Source organism: Mustela nigripes, chromosome 12, assembly GCF_022355385.1.
Source record: "Mustela nigripes isolate SB6536 chromosome 12, MUSNIG.SB6536, whole genome shotgun sequence".
NCBI lineage: Eukaryota > Metazoa > Chordata > Mammalia > Carnivora > Mustelidae > Mustela > Mustela nigripes.
Window position 1 is genome coordinate 97,044,178 of NC_081568.1, and position 20,703 is coordinate 97,064,880.

The 20,703-nt window shown below is 39.6% G+C and overlaps 1 protein-coding gene and 1 long non-coding RNA gene across 4 annotated transcripts in view; one reads left to right on the plus strand and one right to left on the minus strand.

Moving 5' to 3' along the window:
• Window positions 1-14,328, minus strand: part of LOC132028707 (survival motor neuron protein) — a 32,577-nt gene extending 18,249 nt beyond the window's left edge. The window contains exons 1-3 of one of the 3 annotated variants that reach the window (XR_009407499.1): window positions 14,081-14,212; window positions 2,839-2,910; window positions 650-769 (exon numbers count right to left, since the gene is read on the minus strand). Coding sequence is in view for 2 of the 3 variants with exons in the window: in XM_059418027.1 (XP_059274010.1) it covers window positions 650-769; window positions 2,839-2,910; window positions 14,081-14,152 (264 nt within the window). In the remaining variant the exon portion in view is untranslated. Of the gene's footprint in view, window positions 1-649; window positions 770-2,838; window positions 2,911-14,080 lie in introns of all 3 variants that reach the window. The other 2 variants (XM_059418027.1, XM_059418028.1) reach the window with 2 other exon arrangements.
• LOC132028709 (uncharacterized) lies at window positions 14,256-19,502 on the plus strand. The gene is made up of 3 exons (XR_009407500.1): window positions 14,256-14,372; window positions 16,033-16,158; window positions 19,374-19,502. It is a non-coding gene; the product is annotated as an uncharacterized LOC132028709 (long non-coding RNA).
• Window positions 19,503-20,703: the final 1,201 nt, after the last annotated feature.

Sequence of the window (20,703 nt, forward strand, 5' to 3'; positions counted from 1 at the left end):
CTTAATCTCTTTAAGTCTCATTTTCCTCATCTGTTAATTAATTACAACAAAATCTACCTCATGTATTTGCTGTAAAGAAGAGAAAGGGGGAAGGCGTGTAAAGTGTCCTGTGCTGTGACCCAGGACACAGGGATAGCTTATCAAATGTTAGCTCTCTTCCCCCTTGGTAATGATAAAATTAAAGGAACTGATGAGACACCAAAATATTTAGCTTTCAGGTCTACTAATTTAAATAGGAGATCTGATTCCACCCAGAATATTTGGTTCCTGGGTATTAGTTCAAGGGACCATAGAATGTGTGGTCCAAAGTGGGGGGAAAAGAAAGCAGAGCCATCTCTCAGCTTAAGTAGAACACTGCCAATTCAGATTAGGGTTCTGTAGTACTCCTCTCAAATAGCATTGGGTTCCTCTACAGCACCCCTCATATAAAGTAAACACAATCTTCAATGGATCATTCCCAACCAATTCAGCATACTTTTATTAACACGCATGTTCCTAAACTATAGAAAGTTTAATAGCTATTTTAGAATTTTGTGATTAACTGTCAATGGAAAACACTATACTAATCATTTAAGTTTAAAATATTTTACACTATTCTTAAAAACAGCAACAAATTCTTTGAAGTTAAATCTCAATATTTAAAAATAACCTGCTTCAGGGGTGTTGTTGCATTCTTTTTTTGGCTTTTATTCTTCTTAGCAGGTTTTCTTTTAGGTGTGCCTTTTGGTTTATCTGAAGCTTCAGAAATATCACCATTCTTTAGAGCATGCTATGAAAACAAGAATACAAATGTTCGTGTTACAGGTAAAACATCAAAGAAGTGTAACAAAAGAACTCAGTCACCATAAGCTGGTCCGAAGGTCCCATCAACGCAGATAGCTTCTATTTCCTCTTTCCGTCATCCCACACAATACAAAAACTATTCTGGAAGGCATCATACAGTTATCAGCTCTAAGGACCCTTTTATTTATTTTATTTATTTTTTAAAGATTTATTTATCTCTCAGAGAGAGAGAGAGACAGGGAGTGAGTGCACAGGCAGGGGGGAGTGGCAGGCAGAGGGAGAAGCAGGCTCCCTGCTGGGCAAGGAGCCCAATGTGGGACTCCATCCCAGGACCCAAGGATCATGATCTGGAGCTGAAGGCAGGCCCTTAACCGACTAAGCCACACAAGCATCCCTCTGAGGACCCCTTTAATTAAGTCCTCACTCTCATCCTTTCAGTAGCATTATATTCTGCTAATCATTTGTCTTGAAATTCATGACATTTTGGAAATAGCAATGCAGAGGACTCCAATACTTTATTACCTCTCTGATCAAGTCTTAAACTTGGGTATTCCCGAAAAGAACGGTCCACCCTTCTTTAACTACTTAGGATCATCTATTCCTATTAATTCCATTATAACCTCTATGTGAGCAGACTTTTAAAGCTATTATTCAGGTGACATTTCTCCTTCATTCAATCCAACATTTCCAATTACCGATTTCTTATCTTCACATTTACTTCACACTCAACACAATTAAAAGTAAACTATCAGGGAGCCTGGGTGGCTCAGTCGGTTAAGTATCTGACTCTTGGTTTCTTTTTCTTTTTTTTTTTTTAAGATTTTATTTATTTATTTGACACAGAAAGAGATCACAAGTAGGCAGAGAGGCAGGCGGAGAGAGGAGGAAGCAGGCTCCCTGCTGAGCAGAGAGCCCGATGTGGGGCTCGATCCCAGGACCCTGGGATCATGACCTAAGCGGAAGGCAAAGGCTTTAACCCACTGAGCCACCCAGGCGCCCCTGACTCTTGGTCTCAAATCAGGTCATGATCTCAGGGTTGTGACTGAATCCCACTCTGGGCTCTGTTTGGGATTCTCTCTCTCCCTTTCCCTCTGCCCCACCTCCTCCTCATACTCTCTAAAAGAAAAATCTTTAAAAATAAATAAACGTACCCTATTTTTTCCTCTACTCAGACTACTTCCCTCTGCAATATCGTTAATTCCATCCAATACTGAGCCCTACTTTAACCTGCATTTTACAGAACCCCGCATTAGTATGCTTCTATTCTAAGGGTATACTGTAAAGCATTACTGACAAATCTGAATTCAGCTTCAAGGATGACATACAGGTTTGATCTTTACCTCATGCTACAGGAGTGACTGAGGGAAAGAAGCGGACTTTGAACCTGGTGCTCTGAGGATATGCTCTTTGCCTGGACTACTGAAGGCCCATGCATGGTGCTCAAAAAAAAAACAAATACCTTACACGGTAGGGAAAGTGATAAAGGCAGATATCTGTGTAAATATCTTGTCTGGGCCACAAAAAGAGACTACAGCCCCTAAAAGAATAGTATATTCCTACCAGCAGGAACACTTGACTTGATAATCAACTCACAGGATTTGGGGAAGATTAATTTAATGTAAGCACAGCACTTAGAACGATGCCTAAAATGCTGTACACATTCTACAAATACTAATTATAGCACTGCTGATATTTATCATTATTATTTCAGTGAAGGCTTGTTAAATGGACATTATAATTCAGGCTGCCCTTCCACTAATTGGAATTAGAGGACTTCTATTGTTTGATACAATGCAAACACATTAAAAGTAATTAGTGTTTTAAAATTCTACTCCGGTTGCCTTTGCTAAAGGGATGACATACAGAGAACCTGCCTACTTTTAAAGGAAGATTATCAGATTATCAGGTAAGTTAATTAAGCAATGGTATCTACTGGTCTTCAAAATTAGAACTGAGTGATAGGTACATTAACACCTTAAGTATGTTATAGCTAATTTTTTTAACCAAATGATTAACATGAGGAAATAAGGAAATGAGTTAGTAAACATTTCATACCTTAAACGAAGCCACAGCTTTATCGTAAGCTTTTATCAATGCTGTATCATCCCAAATGTCAGAATCATCACTCTGGGAAGGGTAAAGAACAAAAACATTTATATGGATTTCATCAAAATGTATGTTAGATAGTATCACGGGCCATCTTACTCCAGACATAATGAAATTACACTAAAAATAGGTCTTTAAAATCCTAAATAAAACTGAAGAAAGACTACCTACTTAGACAGTATGTGACATCCCCAAAGCTAGACCTATGTAAATGCTCTAAGAGGTATGCTGAAAAGTGAATGCTCCACAATTTAATGAATAAGTATGTTTAAGGGTAACCTGTGTTTCAATCCTTTCTATGAGCCGATAAATGGTTTAGCTTGGCAATGTGGGAAAATACTTGGCCATTACCTTGAGATTATACAGACTACAGTAATGCTAGCCTGACCGTAGAATCTGAGGTCTAAAAAATATTCTTTCCCCCTTGACTTACAGTATGCCTAGATTATTAAAAAAATTCTCGTGGCACCTGGGTGGCTGAGTTGGTTAAGTGACTGACTTCAGCTCAGGTCATGATCCTGAAATCCTGGGATGGAGTCCCACATTGGGCTCCCTGCTTGGTGGGGAGTCTGCTTCTCCCTCTGAACCTCCCCCTTCCCATGCTCTCCCTTTCTTTCTCATTCTCTCTCTCAAAAAAATAAATAAAATCTTTATTAAAAAAATTCTCAAAATGTTTAAGGTTATAAATTATTAATAGTGACTAATCAACTTTCATTTTATTTTATTTTTAAAGATTTTTATTTATTAATTTGACAGAACGGGACAGGGAAAGAGAGAACACAAGCAAGGGGGGAGGTAAGCAGAGGGAAAGGTAGAAGCAGGCTCTCCACTGAGCAGGGAGCCTGATGTGGGAGGACTGAGCCACCCATGTGCCCTTGGAGAGGGCATTCTTTTTTATTTATTTATTGGACAGAGAGAGACACAGCTTGAAAGGGAACACACAGAGGGAGCAGCAGAGGGAAAGGGAAAAGCAGGCTTCCCACTGAGCAGGGGCTAGATCCGATGTGGGGCTTGACCCCAGGACTGGGATCATGACCTGAGCTGAAGGCAGACGCTTAATGACTGAGTCACCCACGTGCCCCAGAGAGGGCGTTCTTTTTCTTTTCTTTTCTTTTAAGATTTTATTTATTTACTTGACAGAGAGGAAGAGAGAGAGATCACAAGTAGGCAGAGAGGCAGGCAGAGAGAGGAAGGGAAGCAGGCTCCCTGCTGAGCAGAGAGCCCAACCTGGGGCTTGATCCCAGGACTCTGAGATCATGACCTGAGGTAAGGGCAGAGGCTTACCCCACTGAGCCACCCAGGTGCCCCCAGAGAAAGCGTTCTTAAAAGTAAAACACATAGGGGTGCCTGAGTGGCTCATCGGTTGTCTGCTTTTGGCTCAGGTCATGATCCCAGGGTTGTGGGATTGAGCTCTAGCCTGGGCTCCCTGCTCAGTGGGAAGTCTGCTTCTCCCTCTCCCACTTCCCCTGCTTGTGTTGTGTCTCTGGCTGTGTCTCCCTCTGTCCTATAAATAAATAAAATCTTAAAAAAAAATAAAAATAAAAACACAAAGCAACTCAAAATCCTCACATGGCAATGGTTATTGTCAGATCAGGGAAACAGGACATTTAAAGACACCTCAGATTTTATACAAAGCTATTACAACAAAAAATATTTTAGCTGATAAAACTTCCCAAATAACAATCACAAAAAGAAGAAAACACAACACCCAACTGAAATTAAATATTCTTAAACTAGCATCCACAAACCGACTTGAATCAAGTATTTAAAAAACTTAGATGGGGGTATCTGGGTGGCTCAGTGGGTTGAGGTGGGAAGTCTGCTCCGCCCCCACCCCTGCCGCCTCTGCCTGCTGCTCTGCCTACTTGTGATCTCTCTTTGTCAAATAAATAAAATATTAAAAAAAAAAAAAAAACTTAGATGACAAAACGGCAAAAGGGCAAGATTTGAATCAAGAGTTAAAATCAAGAAAGAAATGGAAGAAACAGTAATGTTTGCTACAAAGTAACCAAAGAAGAACACATTTGACTGAAGACTTAAGTGGTTCCAAGGAAAAGCTGAGAAAGAAAGAAAGAAAAACAAGAAGTGAAATGATAAATATGAGCGACTAGCAAAGAATATTTAACATATGTATAAATGGGGTCCCTGAAGAAAAAGCCTAAAAACACAAAAACAAACAAAAAACTCTAAAAAAACCTTACAGCCTATAAACAAAAAGATCAAGTCATTTACAAGATAAAGAAAATCAGTATTAGACTGTCCCATAGAAATTTATGAGAAAAATGGGGTGCCTGGGTGGCTCAGTGGGTTAAGCCTCTGCCTTTAGCTCAGGTCATGATCTCAGGATCCTGCGATGGAGCCCCACATTCAGGATGCCAGCTCAGCAGGGAGCCTGCTTCCCCCTCGCTCTCTCTTGTCTCTCTGGCCACTTGTGATCTCTGTCAAATAAATTAAAAAATCTCAAAAAAAAATTTATGAGAGAAAGTATAAGCCAAGGATCTTGTGATACACCCTAACTATCCTTCAAGTACCAAGACTAACTTACAATGTGCAAGAACACAACTAGTCTTTGCAGAGGAATCTACTGAAAATAAGCTTCATCCAACTAAGATATGAACAGGGAAATCTTGGGTTAAAAAAAAAATAAACCCAATGCTGTTAGCATCAAATATATATAATTGCAGTTTTAAGAGAAAAGTAAAGTATATGTGACTCCTGAACAACAGGTGGGGAGGATCAGGGGTGCCAACTCCTCTCTACCCCCTCTACTGCCCCCCCCCCGGCAAAAACCTGTTTTTAACTTTTTTTTTTTTTTTTTTTTTAAAGCAGACTCCATACCTAACATGGGCTTGAAGTCACGACCCAAAATCAGGAGTCACATGCTCTACTGACTGAGCCAACCAAGCACCCCTGTGTATAACTTGACCTGCCAAAACCTTAACCACTAATAGCCTATTGCTGACCAGAAAGGCTTACAGGTAACATGAACAGCCCATCAACACATATTTTAAAAGTATTATATACTGTATTCTTTTTAAAAATTTTAAAAAGATTTTATTTATGTATTTGACAGAGATCACAAGTAGGCAGAGAGGCAGGCAGAGAGAGGGAGGAAGCAGACTCTCTGCTGAGCAGAGAGCCTGACACGGGGCTCAATGCCAGGACCCTGAGATCATGACCTGAGCTGAAGGCAGAGGCTATAACCCACTGAGCCACCCAGGCACCCCTATGTACTGTATTCTTACACTGAAGTAAACTAAATATTAAAATCCTAAGGAAAATACATTTATATTACTGTACTATATTTATGGCAAAAAAATTCACATACAGGTGGACCTGCGCAGCTCAAATCAATGCTTTTCAAGGGTCAATATCTATTAAATTGACAAGCTGATTCTAAAACTCAAATGGAAATACAAAGGACCTAGAATAACCAAAACAACTTTTTTTTCTTTTTAAAAGATTTTATTTATTTATTAGACAGAGAGAGAGAGAAGCAGTCCCCCTACTCAACAGGGAGCCCATGGGGCTTGATCTCAAGACCCTGAGATCATGACTTGAGTGGAAGGCAGACGCTCAACCCACTAGGGGCACCCAGGTGCCTCTAGCCAAAACAATTTTGAAAAAGCAAAGCAAAGCTGGAGGATTTAATTTATCTGACTTCAAGATGTACTGTGAAGTTATAGTTATCAAAAAGTGCGTTATTAGCACAAGATAGATAAATAGACTAATGTAATAAAGCTGAGTCATAAATAGTCCCACACACATATGACTGATTTGAAACAAAGGTACAGATGCAATTTAGTAGAGAAAGCATAGTAGTGTCAACAAACGGTGCTGAAACAAACTCTTACCCAGAGAAAAGAATTTGCATCCGTATCTTGAGCCATACTCAAAAATTAATTCATAATGGATCACAGAAATGTAAAACAAAACTGTAAGACTTAAGAGAAAAAACCTTGAGACCTTAGTTTGCCTACACAAAAAGAACACTGAGAAAAAAAAAAACCTGAAAAATTAGATTTCAGCAAAATGAAGAATTCCTATTCCTAAAAAAGACAATGTTAAGAGACTGAAAAAGCAAGCCACAAACTGGGAGAAAATATCTGTGAATTATCTACCTCGTAAAATTTTGTATCTAGCATATTTGGAGAACTTGCAAATATCGACAAAATCCAATTTAAAAACAGACAAAACTGCCTGGGTGGCTTAGGTGGTTAAAGATCTGACTCTGGCTCAGGTCATGATCTAGGATTCTGAGATGGAGCACCAAGCTGGGCTCCATTCCCAACGGGGAGTGCTCTTCTCCCTCATCCTCTTCTCCCCCCTTCCTCTGCTTGTGTTTTCCCATATAAATAAGTAAGTAAGATAACAAAAGACAAACGATCTCAGCACTTTGTCAAAGAAGATAGTAAATGCGTAGCAAATAAGCACATAAAATGACGATCAATATCATCAGTCATTAAGGAAATCCTAACTAAAATCATGAGCTAGGGGTGCCTGGCTTGTGGAGTTGTGAGTTTTTGAGTCCCATGCTGAGTGCAGAGATTACTTAAAACAAACAAACAAACACAAACTTGAGAACAATAAATAAAATCTTGAGATAGCACCACATTAGAATGTCTTAAGTTAACAAGAATTACCAACTCAAATATTAAAAAGGATGCGCAAAATATGGAAATGTCACACATTCCTACTCAATATGTGACATGGTACAATCACTCTGAAAGAAGAGCTTCACACCCTCCCCTTTTTTTAAAAAAAAAACATTTTATTTATTTATTTGACAGAGAGAGATCACAAGTAGATAAGAAGGCAGGCAGAGAGAGAGAGAGAGAGAGGGAAGCAGGCTCCCCGCTGAGCAGAGAGCCCGATGCGGGGCTTGATCCCAGGTCCCTGGGATCATGACCTGAGCCGAAGGCAGACACTTAATGTGCCACCCAGGCATCCTTCCCTCCTTTTTAAAAAGATTTATCCATTTATTTGAGTGAGAGAGACTAAAAGAGAGTATGTGTGCACATAAGAGTGGGGTGAGGAGCAGACGGAGAGGGAGAGTAGCAGACTCAGTGCTGAGCAAGCAGCCTGACCCCGAAATCAAGCTCCAAGCGAAAATCAACAGCTGGATGCCCAACCAACTGAGCCACCTAAGCATCTGACCTTAGTTACAGCTCTGTTCATCATCTCATAGAGCCACATGTCGGGCTCTGCACTAAGCAACTAAACCAACAGAACCACCCTAGCATCCCACCTTTATTACTGTTTCAAGCTACTATGTTTGGGGTGTTTTGTTACACAATAGCCACCAGAACAGGACATGAGCACTGTCTTTATGTATCTGTTTCTCCGTTACCAGTAGTAGTAGCCTAGGTTTCCCAAGGTACTCCTCAATTCTGCCATCTTCTGTAATTCTCAATTGCTGACACTTCTGTTGTGATCTCTTGAGTAATCAGCAAATCCTGCTCCCAGTGTCTTTAACGTCTTATCTGAATATTCCCTTTATCTTCTTGTTTTAAAATCTAGCTTTGGCGTGCCTGGATGGCTCAGTCATTAAGCGTCTGCCTTAGGCTCAGGTCATGATCCAGGGTCTAGGATCAAACTCTACATCCCTGCTCAGTGGGAAGCCTGCTTCTCCCTCACCTACTCCCCCACTTGTGTTCCCTCTCTTGCTGTGCCTCTCTCTGTCAAATAAAGAAATAAAATCTTAAAAAAAAAAAAATCTAGCTTTCCCCAAAGATGCTTCTTTCCTTACAGACATTCAAATGAAGTATTTTCCCCTCCATATTCCTCAAATTATTGTACCACAGATGGGAAAGCAATCTTCCTTCTCCTCACACCCACTTCCAGATTTTTCTTCCTCCTTCCTTCCTGAAAACTGTTTTAAAAATCCTGTTACCAGACTCCACTGTCTACTGTTCCTCTCTATGTGACCATCTACAGCCATCTGAGCCACCTTTCCTCATTTTGAGATTTAAATCTCAGTACTCTTTGCAATCTACCCCTGTCATTCCTAATCATTTAAAAACCCATGTAGATGATCCTTCCAATATCCTATCATTGCAGGTCATTAAATAAACTCCTTCCTACCATCTTGTACACCACCCAATAGCAGCCACTAACTGATATGGTTCTTACTTATAATAATAACTACAAGCTTTCCATGAACTTGGTTTAAAGAATCCTACTCTTCCTGGGCAGCAGAGATAAGTATGTATTTCTTGGAATAAGACACAGAGGGCCAAAACACACATGAAAAGATGCTTAACATCTCTCATCATCAGGCAAATCCAAACCAAAACCCCAAGGAGATATCAACTCACACCTGTTATAATGGCTAAAATCAAGAACACAAGAAACAAGTGTGCGTAAGGATGGGCAGAAAAAGGTATCCTCCTGTACTGTTGGTGACAATCCCAACTGGACCAGCCACCATGGAAAACTGTACGACGATTACACAAAAAATTAATAACAGAACTACTCACCCCCTGTGATCCAGTAACCACACTGAATATTTATCCACAGAATACAAAAACACTAACTTGAAAGGATATATGCACCCTTATGTTTATTTTAACAATCATTTCATCATAGGTATATTCTTTAATCCCCATATCCCCACCTACCTCTCCTAACCATCAGTTTGTTTTCTCTAGTTAAGAGCCTTTCTTGGTTTGTGTTTTTCCTTTGTTTTCTCTTTCTTTCTTTCTTCCTTTTTTTTTTTTTTAAACATAGGCTCCAAGCCTAGCATGGAGCCCAATGTGGGGCTTGAACTCACCTGAGATAGAGACCTGGGCTGAGATCAAGAGTCAGACGATTTACCAACCAAGCCACCCAGGCACCCGTTTGTTTGGTTTCTTAAATTCCACATAAGGGTCAAATCAGAGGCGTCTGCCTTTGGCTCGTGTCATGATCCCAGGGTTCTGGGATCAAGGCCTGCATCAGGCTCCCTGCTCAGTGGGAAGCCAGCTTCTCCCTCTCCTCCTGCTTATGTTCCCTCTCTCGCTGTCTCTCTGTCAAATAAATAAATAAAATCTTAAAAAAAAATCAAATCATATGCTATTTGTTTTCCTATTTCACTTAACATTATACTCTCTAGCTCTATGCATGTTGTTGTAAATGGCAAGACTTCATTCCTTTTTAGGACTATGTAATATTCCATTGTATATACATACTGCATCTTCTTTATCCATTCACAGATCAATGAACACTTGGACTGCTTCCAATTTGGCTAGTATAAATAATGCTGCTATAAACATAGGGGTGCATATATCCCTTTGACTTAGAGTTTTTGTCTTTTTTGGGTAAATACCCTGTAGTGCAATTCCTACATCTTAAGGTAGTTGTATTTTTAATTTTTTGAGGAACCTTTATACTGTGTTCCACAGATGGACCAATTTGCATTCCCACTGACAGTGCAAAAGGGTTCCCTTTTCTGCACAGCCTCACACACTTTTCTTTTTTAATTTTAGCCATTATGACTGGTGAGATGGTATCTTTTCTTTTTTAAAGTAAACTCTATGCACAACATGGGGGTCAACTCATGACTCCAAGTTCCAGAGTCACTTACTTTACCCACTGAGCCAGCCAGGCACTCCTCATTGTGGTTTTGATTTGCATTTCCTTTGTGATGAGTGATGCTGTGCTTCTTTTCATATGTGTGTTGGCATCTGTCTTCTTCTTTGGAAATGTCTGTTCATGTCTTCTGCCCGTTCTTTTCTTAATTTTTAGTTAATTTTTTAAAGTAAACTCTACATCCACCAATGGATGGGCTTGAACTTGCAACAGTGAGTTAAAGAGTCATATGTTCTACTGACTCACACAGCCTGGTGCCCCTCTTCTGCCCATTTTTATTTTTATTTTATTTTTTTTTAAAGATTTTTTTTTTTTTATTTGTCAGAAAGAGAGAGAGAGAGAGCGAACAAAGGCAGACAGAATGGCAGGCAGAGGCAGAGGGAGAAGCAGACTCCCCGCTGAGCAAGGAGCCTGATGTGGGACTCGATCCCAGGACGCTGGGATCATGACCTGAGCCGAAGGCAGCTGCCCAACCAACTGAGCCACCCAGGGGTCCCTCTTCTGCCCATTTTTAAATTGGATTGTTTACTGGGTACTGAGTTCTATCAGTTCTTCACATATTTTGGATACTAATCCTTTATTAGATATGTCATTTGCAAATACCCTCTCCCATTCATTGGTTGCCTTTTAAAGATTGTTTCCTTTGCTGTACTGGAACTTTTTTCCTGATGTAGTTCCAATAACTTTTGCTTTTATTTTGCTTGTCTCAGGAGACCTATCTAAAAAAATGGTGCTATGACCAATGTCAGAGAGATTACTGCCTGTGCTCTCTTCAAGGATTTGTATGGTTTCAGATCTCACATTAGGTGTCTAATCCATTTTGAGTTTATTTTTGTGTATGGAGAAAGAAAGTGGTCCAGTTTTTCTACAACATTTGTAGAAGAGTTTTTTTTTTTTCCATTGTACATTCATTCCTCCTTGGTGAAAGATTAATTGACCATATAATTGTGCACTTATTTGGGGGTTTTCTGTTCTATTCCATTGAGCTACATATTTTTATGCCAGTACCATACTATTTTAATTACTACCAATCTGTTATGTATCTTGAAATCTGCATTTCTGATACCTTCAGTTTCACTTTTCTATTTCAAGATTACTTTGGCTATTCAAGGTCTTCTGCAGTACCATACAAATTTTAGGATTGTTCATTCTAGCTCTGTGAAAAATACTGTTAGTATTTTGACAGGGATGGCATTAAATCTATAGATTGCTTTTAGCACTATAGACATTTTAACAGTATTTGTTCTTCTAACCCATGAGCATTGAATAAATGCCTTTCTGCCTCTTTACATTGTCCTGAAATTTTTTCCATTGGTATCTCACCTCTATGTTTACTGCAGCATTATTTAGTCAAATAATGGAGGCAGCCCAAGTGTCCACCGATAGTTGAATGGATAAAGATGATGTGGTATATATAAACAATGGAGTATTACTGGCTATAAAAATGAAGTCTTGCCATTTGCAACAACACAGACAGACCTAGAGAGTATAATGCTAAGTGAAATACATCAGTCAGAAAAAGACAAATACCGTAAGATCTCACTCTTAAATATGTGGAATTTAAGAATTAAGAAACAAAACAAAGGACGAGGAGGCACCCGGCTGGCTCAACTGGTAGAGGATGCAATTCTTGATCTCAGGGTAGTCAGTTCAAGCCCCATGTTGGGTGTGGAGCCTACTTAAAAAACAAAGCAACAAGAACAAAAAGACACAAACAAAGCGGGGGGGGGGGGGGGGGGGGGAGACAAACTAAGAAACAGACTCTTAACTATTGAGAACAAATTGATGGTTACCAGAGGAGAGGTGGCTGGGGAGATGGGTGAAATTGGTGAAGGGGATTAAGAGTAAACTTACCATGATAAGCCCTGAGTAATGTAGAGAAGTACTGAGCCACTATAGTGTACACATGAAATATTGCACTGTACGTTACTAATATTACACTGTACGTTGAGTATACTGGAATTGAAAAAAAAAAGAATCCTACTTTCCACAACTATCACTTTCTAGCCTCTGCAACTTACTCCTTCTAGTAGGTGGATGATGGCAATCATTCCACCTCATGGGGACAAAACACTGATCCTCCAACTTTTTAAACTCCTACTCTAAGAACCCTCACTCCATTTCTTAGCCAGCTTAAATTCCATGGCCAATTATCAAGACATTTCCATTGTACCTCCCCATCTCCCTTCCTTACATTCTCTTGGTAAAAAGATACCGCCCCCTAGCTGTAGCTTTATTTAGGATAGAGAAAGAGAGCGAGAGTACAAATGAGGGAAGGGGCAGAAGGAGGAGGCGCTTCACTGATGGGGAGCTCGATGTGGGCCTCCTAACAGGATCCTGGGATCATGACCTGAGCCGAAGGCAAACACTTAACCAACTGAGCCATCAGGTGCTCCAAACTACAGCCCTTTTAATTTCAACTCTTAATTCACTCTGTGCCTGCCCTCACACACCTGAATTGGACTTAGCTGGAGAAAAACACAATTACACTGCCTAGTCCCCTTTATACTCATGACCACAAATCTCAAGTAGACCATCAATGTGGCCTAGCAACACTTCCACTACATTTCCCTAGTCCAACACTCATTCTCTATCCCTAGTTTCTACTCTCTCTGCTCAAATCTCCAACATTTTGTCTCTTCTCACTTCTAGGTGATGACTTCACTTCTTTTACTGAACACAGCCACAATCAAAAGAGAACTTTGACAAATCTGTCCAACCACAAAGGTCTCTATGCACACAATTACCACAATATTAACTGTCAATGTTTCTAACAAAGGCCAAATCCATCCTCTCTTAGCTATTCTAGAACAGTGCTTCGACATTTCTGTCTCTTGTGTCACCAAGTGTTCCATCCTTACTGGATCTTTCCCACCAGCCCACAAAATGTTGAAACAGGTCTCCCTCACCTTACAAACAAAAAACAAAATTGAGAATCCTGTTTATTTCAGTGCTCCCTCCATCTACTGGCCAATTTCTCTACCTTCTATTTACAACTTGAAATATTTATTTACAAATTTTCCCTTGATTTTCTTCTCTCCCGCTCCAAACTCACTCCCATCAGATTTTACCCAAGGTTGATCTTCCCCCTTACAAACCTTCTCTACCCACAGTCTTCCTAAGCCCACCTGAGTAAAAAGCAATTTCAGTTCGGGACAATCTTGAAATTACCTTTGACTTACCTTTCTCAAATCTCCATTATCGATTCCATGTGCAAAACCCACAGTACCTCTTGATTTCAAACTACACCTGGAATCCAAGTACTTTATTTTCCATTGCTAACACCTGGGTCTAAAACGGGATCCTTTCAACGGACTCCTAACTGGTTCGCCTGCTTCACCCCGGTCTGCTTTCCCACCACTTCCCAATCAGAAAGAATGAACAAATGAAGGTACGATCAAGGTGAGGTAGGGAAACGTCTCTCAGCTATCAGGGAGCCCGAGCCGCAAGAGAAAGGAGCTCGTGGCTAAAAGATCCCAAACGTGTGAAGACGTAGAAACCTAGAATCAGGTCCCGCAATCAGCGAACCCGCTAGGTCCCGTTCAGCCGCGGGGGCCGGGAGGAGGGCGCTGGGAGCCCACTCGGGGCGCTCGTCGGAAGGCGGTGCCCTCCAAGACCTCACCTGGCCTGTGCCGCGCCGGAACAACACGGAGTCTTCCTGCTCCGGGACGCCACCACCTCCTCCCATCGCCATGGCGAGCTTACTGCCGGGTGCACGGCGTGGGCAGCGTCTCTCTGGAAGTGACAACTTCCGCCGCCGGGGACCTCTGGGAGCGGAAGAGTACGGTGTCCTGGAGAGCGGCCACGAGGCCTGGAGAACTCCGCGTGGTCCGTAGGAGTGGTCGCGGTCTCCGTGATTGGTCGTATTGCTCCGTCTTTTCCGCCTGCTTTCAGTTCTTTGATTTCACTGTTTGGTATGTTCGTAGAGTGATTCTACCAGGGTGTTTTTCTTTTAAGCAAATTTCGATAGAAAGTATTGTCCATTGCAAATAATTTGGGAAATGTGGGTAAGAAATAAAAGCCTAGAGGTAACCATTAATACGGCTACCATTTAAAAAATGCTTTACAAAGTTTTATGTTAATTTTCACCACCCCGTAAGTGTGGAATTATTATGTCCATTTTAAAGAAATTTACTTTGGAATATGTGTACCATAGACTACTACTCAGCAATAAAAAGGAACAAGGGGCACATGGCTGGCTCAGTAGGTACAGCATGAGACTTACTCTGGGGGCGGGGGATGTGAGTTACACTCCCACACGAGGTGGTAGAGATTACTTTTTTAAAGATTTAAAAAGTAATGAACTGTTGATATCCTCCCAACCCGCCCCTTCCTTCCCCCCCTCCCCCAAGGAAACCAGCACAGAGCATTTACACAGCTGCCTGGATTCCTTTAGCCACTTCCCAATATTAACATTTAGGTGGATATCCATTCTCCCAAACCTTTTCTAGCAAATTTTGAAACTTAAACGAATCAAAATGAACAAATGGGACTGCATCAAACTTTAATTCTTTGCATAGTGAAGGAAACAAAAGGAAAAGACAACCTACTGAATGGGCAAAGACATTCTCAGATACGATTTAACTGATAAGGCATTAACATCAAAAATCTATAAAGAACCCATAAAACTCAAAGTTAAAAAACAACAAAAGGGGAGCCTGGGTGGCTCAGTGGGTTAAGTGCTTGCCTTCAGCTCAGGTCATGATCTGAGTGTCCCATTAGGTGCGGAGAGCCTTCTCCCTTGCCTCTGCCTACTTGTAATTTCTCAATCTATCAAGTAAAATATTTAAAAGACAACAAGAAAACTCCCCCAACGCCAAAAATCAATTCCCTTAAAAAATGTGCAGAGGCCCTGCACAGATACTTTTCCGAAGGACACATACAGATGTCAACAGGTACATGGAAAGATGCTCAATATCACTAATCATCAGGAAAATGCAAACCAAAACTACAAAGAGCTATTACAGGTGTTGGAATAGCTATTATCAGAAAGACAAGAAGTAACAAGGAGAGTAAGGATGTAAAAAGGGAACCCTCATGCACTATTGGTGGGAATATAAACTGATGCAAACCCCAGATGACTGGATAAAGATGTGTTTATACACATATGCACAATGAAATCTTCCATTTACAACAACAGAGACCCAGAGAGTACCATGCTATATGAAATGAGTCAGAGAAATACCATATGACTTGACTTACATGTGAAAACCAAAAACAAATGAAACAGAACAGATTCCTAGAGAATAAACTGATAATTGCCAGGGAGTGGGAGGAGTATAGTGATGGTTAAAGTGAGAGGGATAGGCAAGAAAAATGGGATAAAATATTATCTAATGTTTATGAAGGTGCATTTTTTTGTCTTGGATCAAGCAGGATTTTAGATCTTCAAAGGAGTTTATCATTTATTTTTCCAGATTCTTTATTGTTTAGGATTTAGTATTTATTTAGTATATTATTAAGTATTTAGTATTTATTAAGTGTTTAGGATTGCCAGATGGATTTAAAAAAAAAAAACACTGAGATATCTCTCAATCATAAAAATTCTCACAATAGCATTTTTTTTTTTTAAAGTAATTTCACGTAATGTGGGGCTCGAACTGACCACCTGGAAATCAAGAGTTGCAAGATCCTATGGGGCCAGCCAGGAACCCCTTCACGATGGCATTTGATGCAGAAATTTGAAGAATTTGGAATGAGGTTTTTATTTTTTAAAGTATAATTTATGTACCATAAATTTCACCATTTTATTTATTTATTTTTTAAGATTTTATTTATTTATTTGACAGACAGAGATCACAAATAGGCAGAGAGGCAGAGAGAAAGGAGGAAGCAGGCCCCCCGTAGAGCAGAGAGCCCGATGCGGGGCTCTATCCCAGAATTCTGGGATCCCGACCTGAGCTGAAGGCAGAGGCTTTAACCACTGAGCCACTCAGATGCCCCTAAATTTCACTATTTTAAAGCAAACAACTTAGTTTTTAGTGTATTTGGAAGGTTATTCAGCCACCACCACTAATTCTAGAGCACTTCATCACCCCAAAAAGAAACTTGTACCCATTAGCCATCACTCCCTATTCTTTCCTCCTTCCAGCCCCTCACAACTACTCATCACTTTCTATGTATGGATTTACTTATTTTTATATTTTATATAAATGGAATATGTGTTCTTTTGTGTCTGGATTTTCTCCCTTAGCATAAAGTTTTCAAGAAGGAATAAGTATCTTACATTCAGAATGGCAGATTCTTTGTGGGATAAGTATTTCTCCTTATGAGGACCAGGTTCGCCAACAAAAATGAACCTGTGGAATTTTTGTCCTTAAATATTAAGTTCTTTTATCCCTGATGATGACCTCTGTTTGAATTTCTATATTTTATAAAGTTATTTATATGACACACAAATCACTCAAAGTACAATGTAGTGCACTTCCAAAGAAAAGCCATTTCACCTGATTTGAAGGCATTTACGAAAACATCACATTTAACTTCATGAACTGGAACACATCTTCGTGTGTATGTAATTTCCAAATAAAAAACCTACCTTCAGTGACTCTTGGAACTTGCCCAGGAGCAAATAAAGGATTCAAATAATTAGTGATGAGGTTTCCAATTTGAATTTCAAGTGCAAGAGTGAGTAAACAAATGACAAAGCCAAACCAGTTAGTTCCTTACCCTTGTTTTCAGGGTCTAGGGGCAGATCAGAGATGTTATCAGTGATTTTAGTACAAGAATGCTCACAGACCTGTTATAGCTCATAAAGTTAAAACTTAAAATTGATGTTTTGGAAGAGTATATGAACCATGTAATGGAAAAATGGTATTTTAATTCATAAACAACATAGCTATAATTAACCATGCAGTATCTGAGGCTTGGACTCCTCACCCTCACATCACGTACCAAAGTACATTCTAGGTGATTTTTATAAACTTGGGATGGGGAAGATCTTAAGGTAGAAACAAAAAACCATGCTAGCACTGAAAACCCAAATACCTTTTGGGAGTAAGTAAGTTAAGGAGGAGTAAGCAGTAAGGGGTGGTGGGTACTGTAATCAGTTAAGTGGAGACTATCCCTCCACCCCATCCCACTCACTATGCCGGGTCCCTGCCCGAACAAAGGTATTTAAGTTCACATTAAAAAGTTTTAACATGTCAGACAGGACAACTCAGCTGTCAGTCTGCATCCTTACTTAAAAAGAAACTAGACAAGGGGCGCCTGGGTGGCTCAGTGGGTTAAGCCGCTGCCTTCGGCTCAGGTCATGATCTCAGGGTCCTGGGATCGAGTCCCGCATCGGGCTCTCTGCTCAGCAGGGAGCCTGCTTCCTCCTCTCTCTCTCTCTGCCTACTTGTGATTTCTCTCTGTCAAATAAATAAATAAAATCTTTAAAAAAAAAAAAAAAGAAACTAGACAAATGATTATGTAATTAAAAATTATTGGGGCACCTGGGTGGCTCAGTGGGTTAAGCCTCTGCCTTCACCTCACGTCATGATCTCAGGGTCCTGGGATCGAGCCCCGCATCAGGCTCTCTGCTCAGTGGGGTGCCTGCTTCTCCCCACCCCCACCCCCCACCTGCCTCACTACCTACTTGTGATCTCTCTTTCTCTATCAAATAAAAATAAAAATCTTTATAAAAAATTTCTGGCAAAAGCAGAATAAATACAATGAAATGACATACAATAGTTTGGAAAACATTTTTCACATTTAAAGAGGTTACTATCTCTTACATATTTAATATAATTTATATAAATACATTATATACATACATTTATATATTTTAAAAAAGCTTTGTCCAAAGTAAAAACTGCAAAAAAATAATAAAGCCAAGAATAAAATATTCCAAAGTGGGGGGAAGAAAAACATAGCCAGTAAATATGAAAATAAGCCTAACTCCTGCACTCAGTCTGCCTCGTTTAATATCCCTAACCTGCCATTTACTAGCTGGGTAAGCTTGGGGAAAATTCCTTAATTAAAACATCAATTTCTTGGGGCACCTGGGTGGCTCAGTGGTTTGGGCTGCTGCCTTCGGCTCAGGTCATGATCTCAGGGTCCTGGGATCGAGCCCCGCATCGGGCTCCCTGCTCCGCAGGAAGCCTGCTTCCCTCTCTCTCTCTCTCTCTCTCTCTGCCTGCCTCTCTGCCTACTTGTGATCTCTGTCTGTCAAATAAATAAATAAAATCTTTAAAAAGAAAAAAAAAACAAACCTCAATTTCTTTAACTATACAGATAGAATAGTAGTGCCTACATGTGAAGACTAAATGATGAAATAAAAAGCGTAAAGCAGAGAGAAAACGAGTAGATCAGAAGAAAAAATCTCACTGTCCAATAAACATGGAAAAATGCTCAACCTCTACATGCAGGGAATTATTTATTAAAACTAAGATACCATTTTTCACTCACATTGGCAAAATTAGTAGAGATTAATATTTGATGTTATCAAGGGCATGGATATGGAAAGCTATTTTCTTCCTGGAAATAATTGTTTAAAATAGCGAAAACATGTACTCTACCATTGTCCTAAGAATTCTATCTTTAGGAATGCATTCTTACAGAAATAAAAGAACATTATAGGTATGACTGTATTATAGAATAGTTTGTAGTAGCAAATGCTTGAAAACATCTTCAATGTCCATGAGTAAGGAAGTCACTGGATAAATTACTATATATCTACACTATGGTTAGATCTATATGGACTGACCTATAGGATGGCTTAAAAAAAAGTAAGTTATAGTTAAGTTTCCCTGTTTTTGTTTTCCATTTTGTAGTGGGTGAATAGTAGTCCCCAAAATATGTCCAATATATTTTGTGAATGTGACCCTATTTGGGAAAAAGGTTGTGCTGATGTAATTAAAGATCTTAAGATGAGATCATCCTAAATTAGAGTGGGCCCTAAACCCAGTGACAACCATCCTTTTAAAAAATAGGAAGAAGCCTGAGAAAAGAAGGCTATGTGAAGACAAAGACAGGAGTTAGGCTGCCACAAGCAAAGTAATGCATGGAGCCAATGGAAGAGGCAAGCAAAGATTTTCATTTAGAATGTTCAGAGGCCATGTGGTCCCACTGACAACTTGCCTGTGTACTTCTGGGCTGTAGAACTGTGAAAGAATAAATTTCGGTTCATGTAAGCCCTGAAGTTTGTGGTTATTTGTTACAGCAACCCAAGGAAATTCCCCACATTCCTTAGTTATGTGCTTAAAGTGCTTAAATGAGCATTAAGGAAAACTAGACAATTTTATGTATTCTATGACCCAGCAATTCCAGTTAATATTAAATAGAAATACATATTTATGACCCCTAAAAGATATATATACATTTATTTATTTATTTATTTATTTATTTATTTATGGCAGAATAATTTTTAAAAGCTCCAAACTAAGAGCAAACCAAACGTCATGAAAAGTAAAGTGGATAACTAAATCATGGTATATTTTTATAACAGGATACTACACAGCAATGAAGATGATAGAGCTACTGACACACAAAACATAAAGCATTCTTACAGACATCTATTACTCACGAGATACACTCTTGGTTCTATCATCTTAGGTGCCTGCCCTCCCCTTGCTGAAGGGTAGGCATGCAACCCAAATACGTTCATTTGGAGGAACTCTGAATGGCAAAGACTGAAAATAGTTGTCAAAACTTCACCCTGAGAGGAGCATTGTGGAATAAAAAATTCTCATAGGACCTGGAGCTGTTCCACTCTTGACCTTTCCAAAACCTTGAGTCTTCAACTTTTCCTCGGACTCTGGAGTCTCTCATCCACTCAACTGTTGTGGTTATTCATAATTAATGAGTCTGTTTGCAACTAGAAATTTTAATATATAAATATACAAATCACAGGTTTAATGTGCTTGTATTTCTTCAAGCATGCATTAAAATACATAACTCTATTAAATGTCTATTCATAAGCCACCTTAGCAGTCATCTTGAGTGTACAAGGCTAAATGAACCTTTGACCAATAACTCCTCCCTCCCAAAATCCAAAGCCTTCACAAAAGCCTTTGTCATGCAATATATGTTTATAAAAGGGAAGTACTCAATAGGATATTGTCTTGATTACAGTCAGGTTGGTAGGCAATTTCTTAAAAACTAAAAACTTGTGTAAAAGAAGCTCCATTCAGTAATACTCAAGGAAATATTCCTATGGACACACCAGTAAGCAAAGTTAGGTCCAATTGACAGAGTAGCATGAAAAGCAGTAGGTGGCGTGAAAAATATTTCTATAAAAGTTAGGTTATAATCAAAGTATAA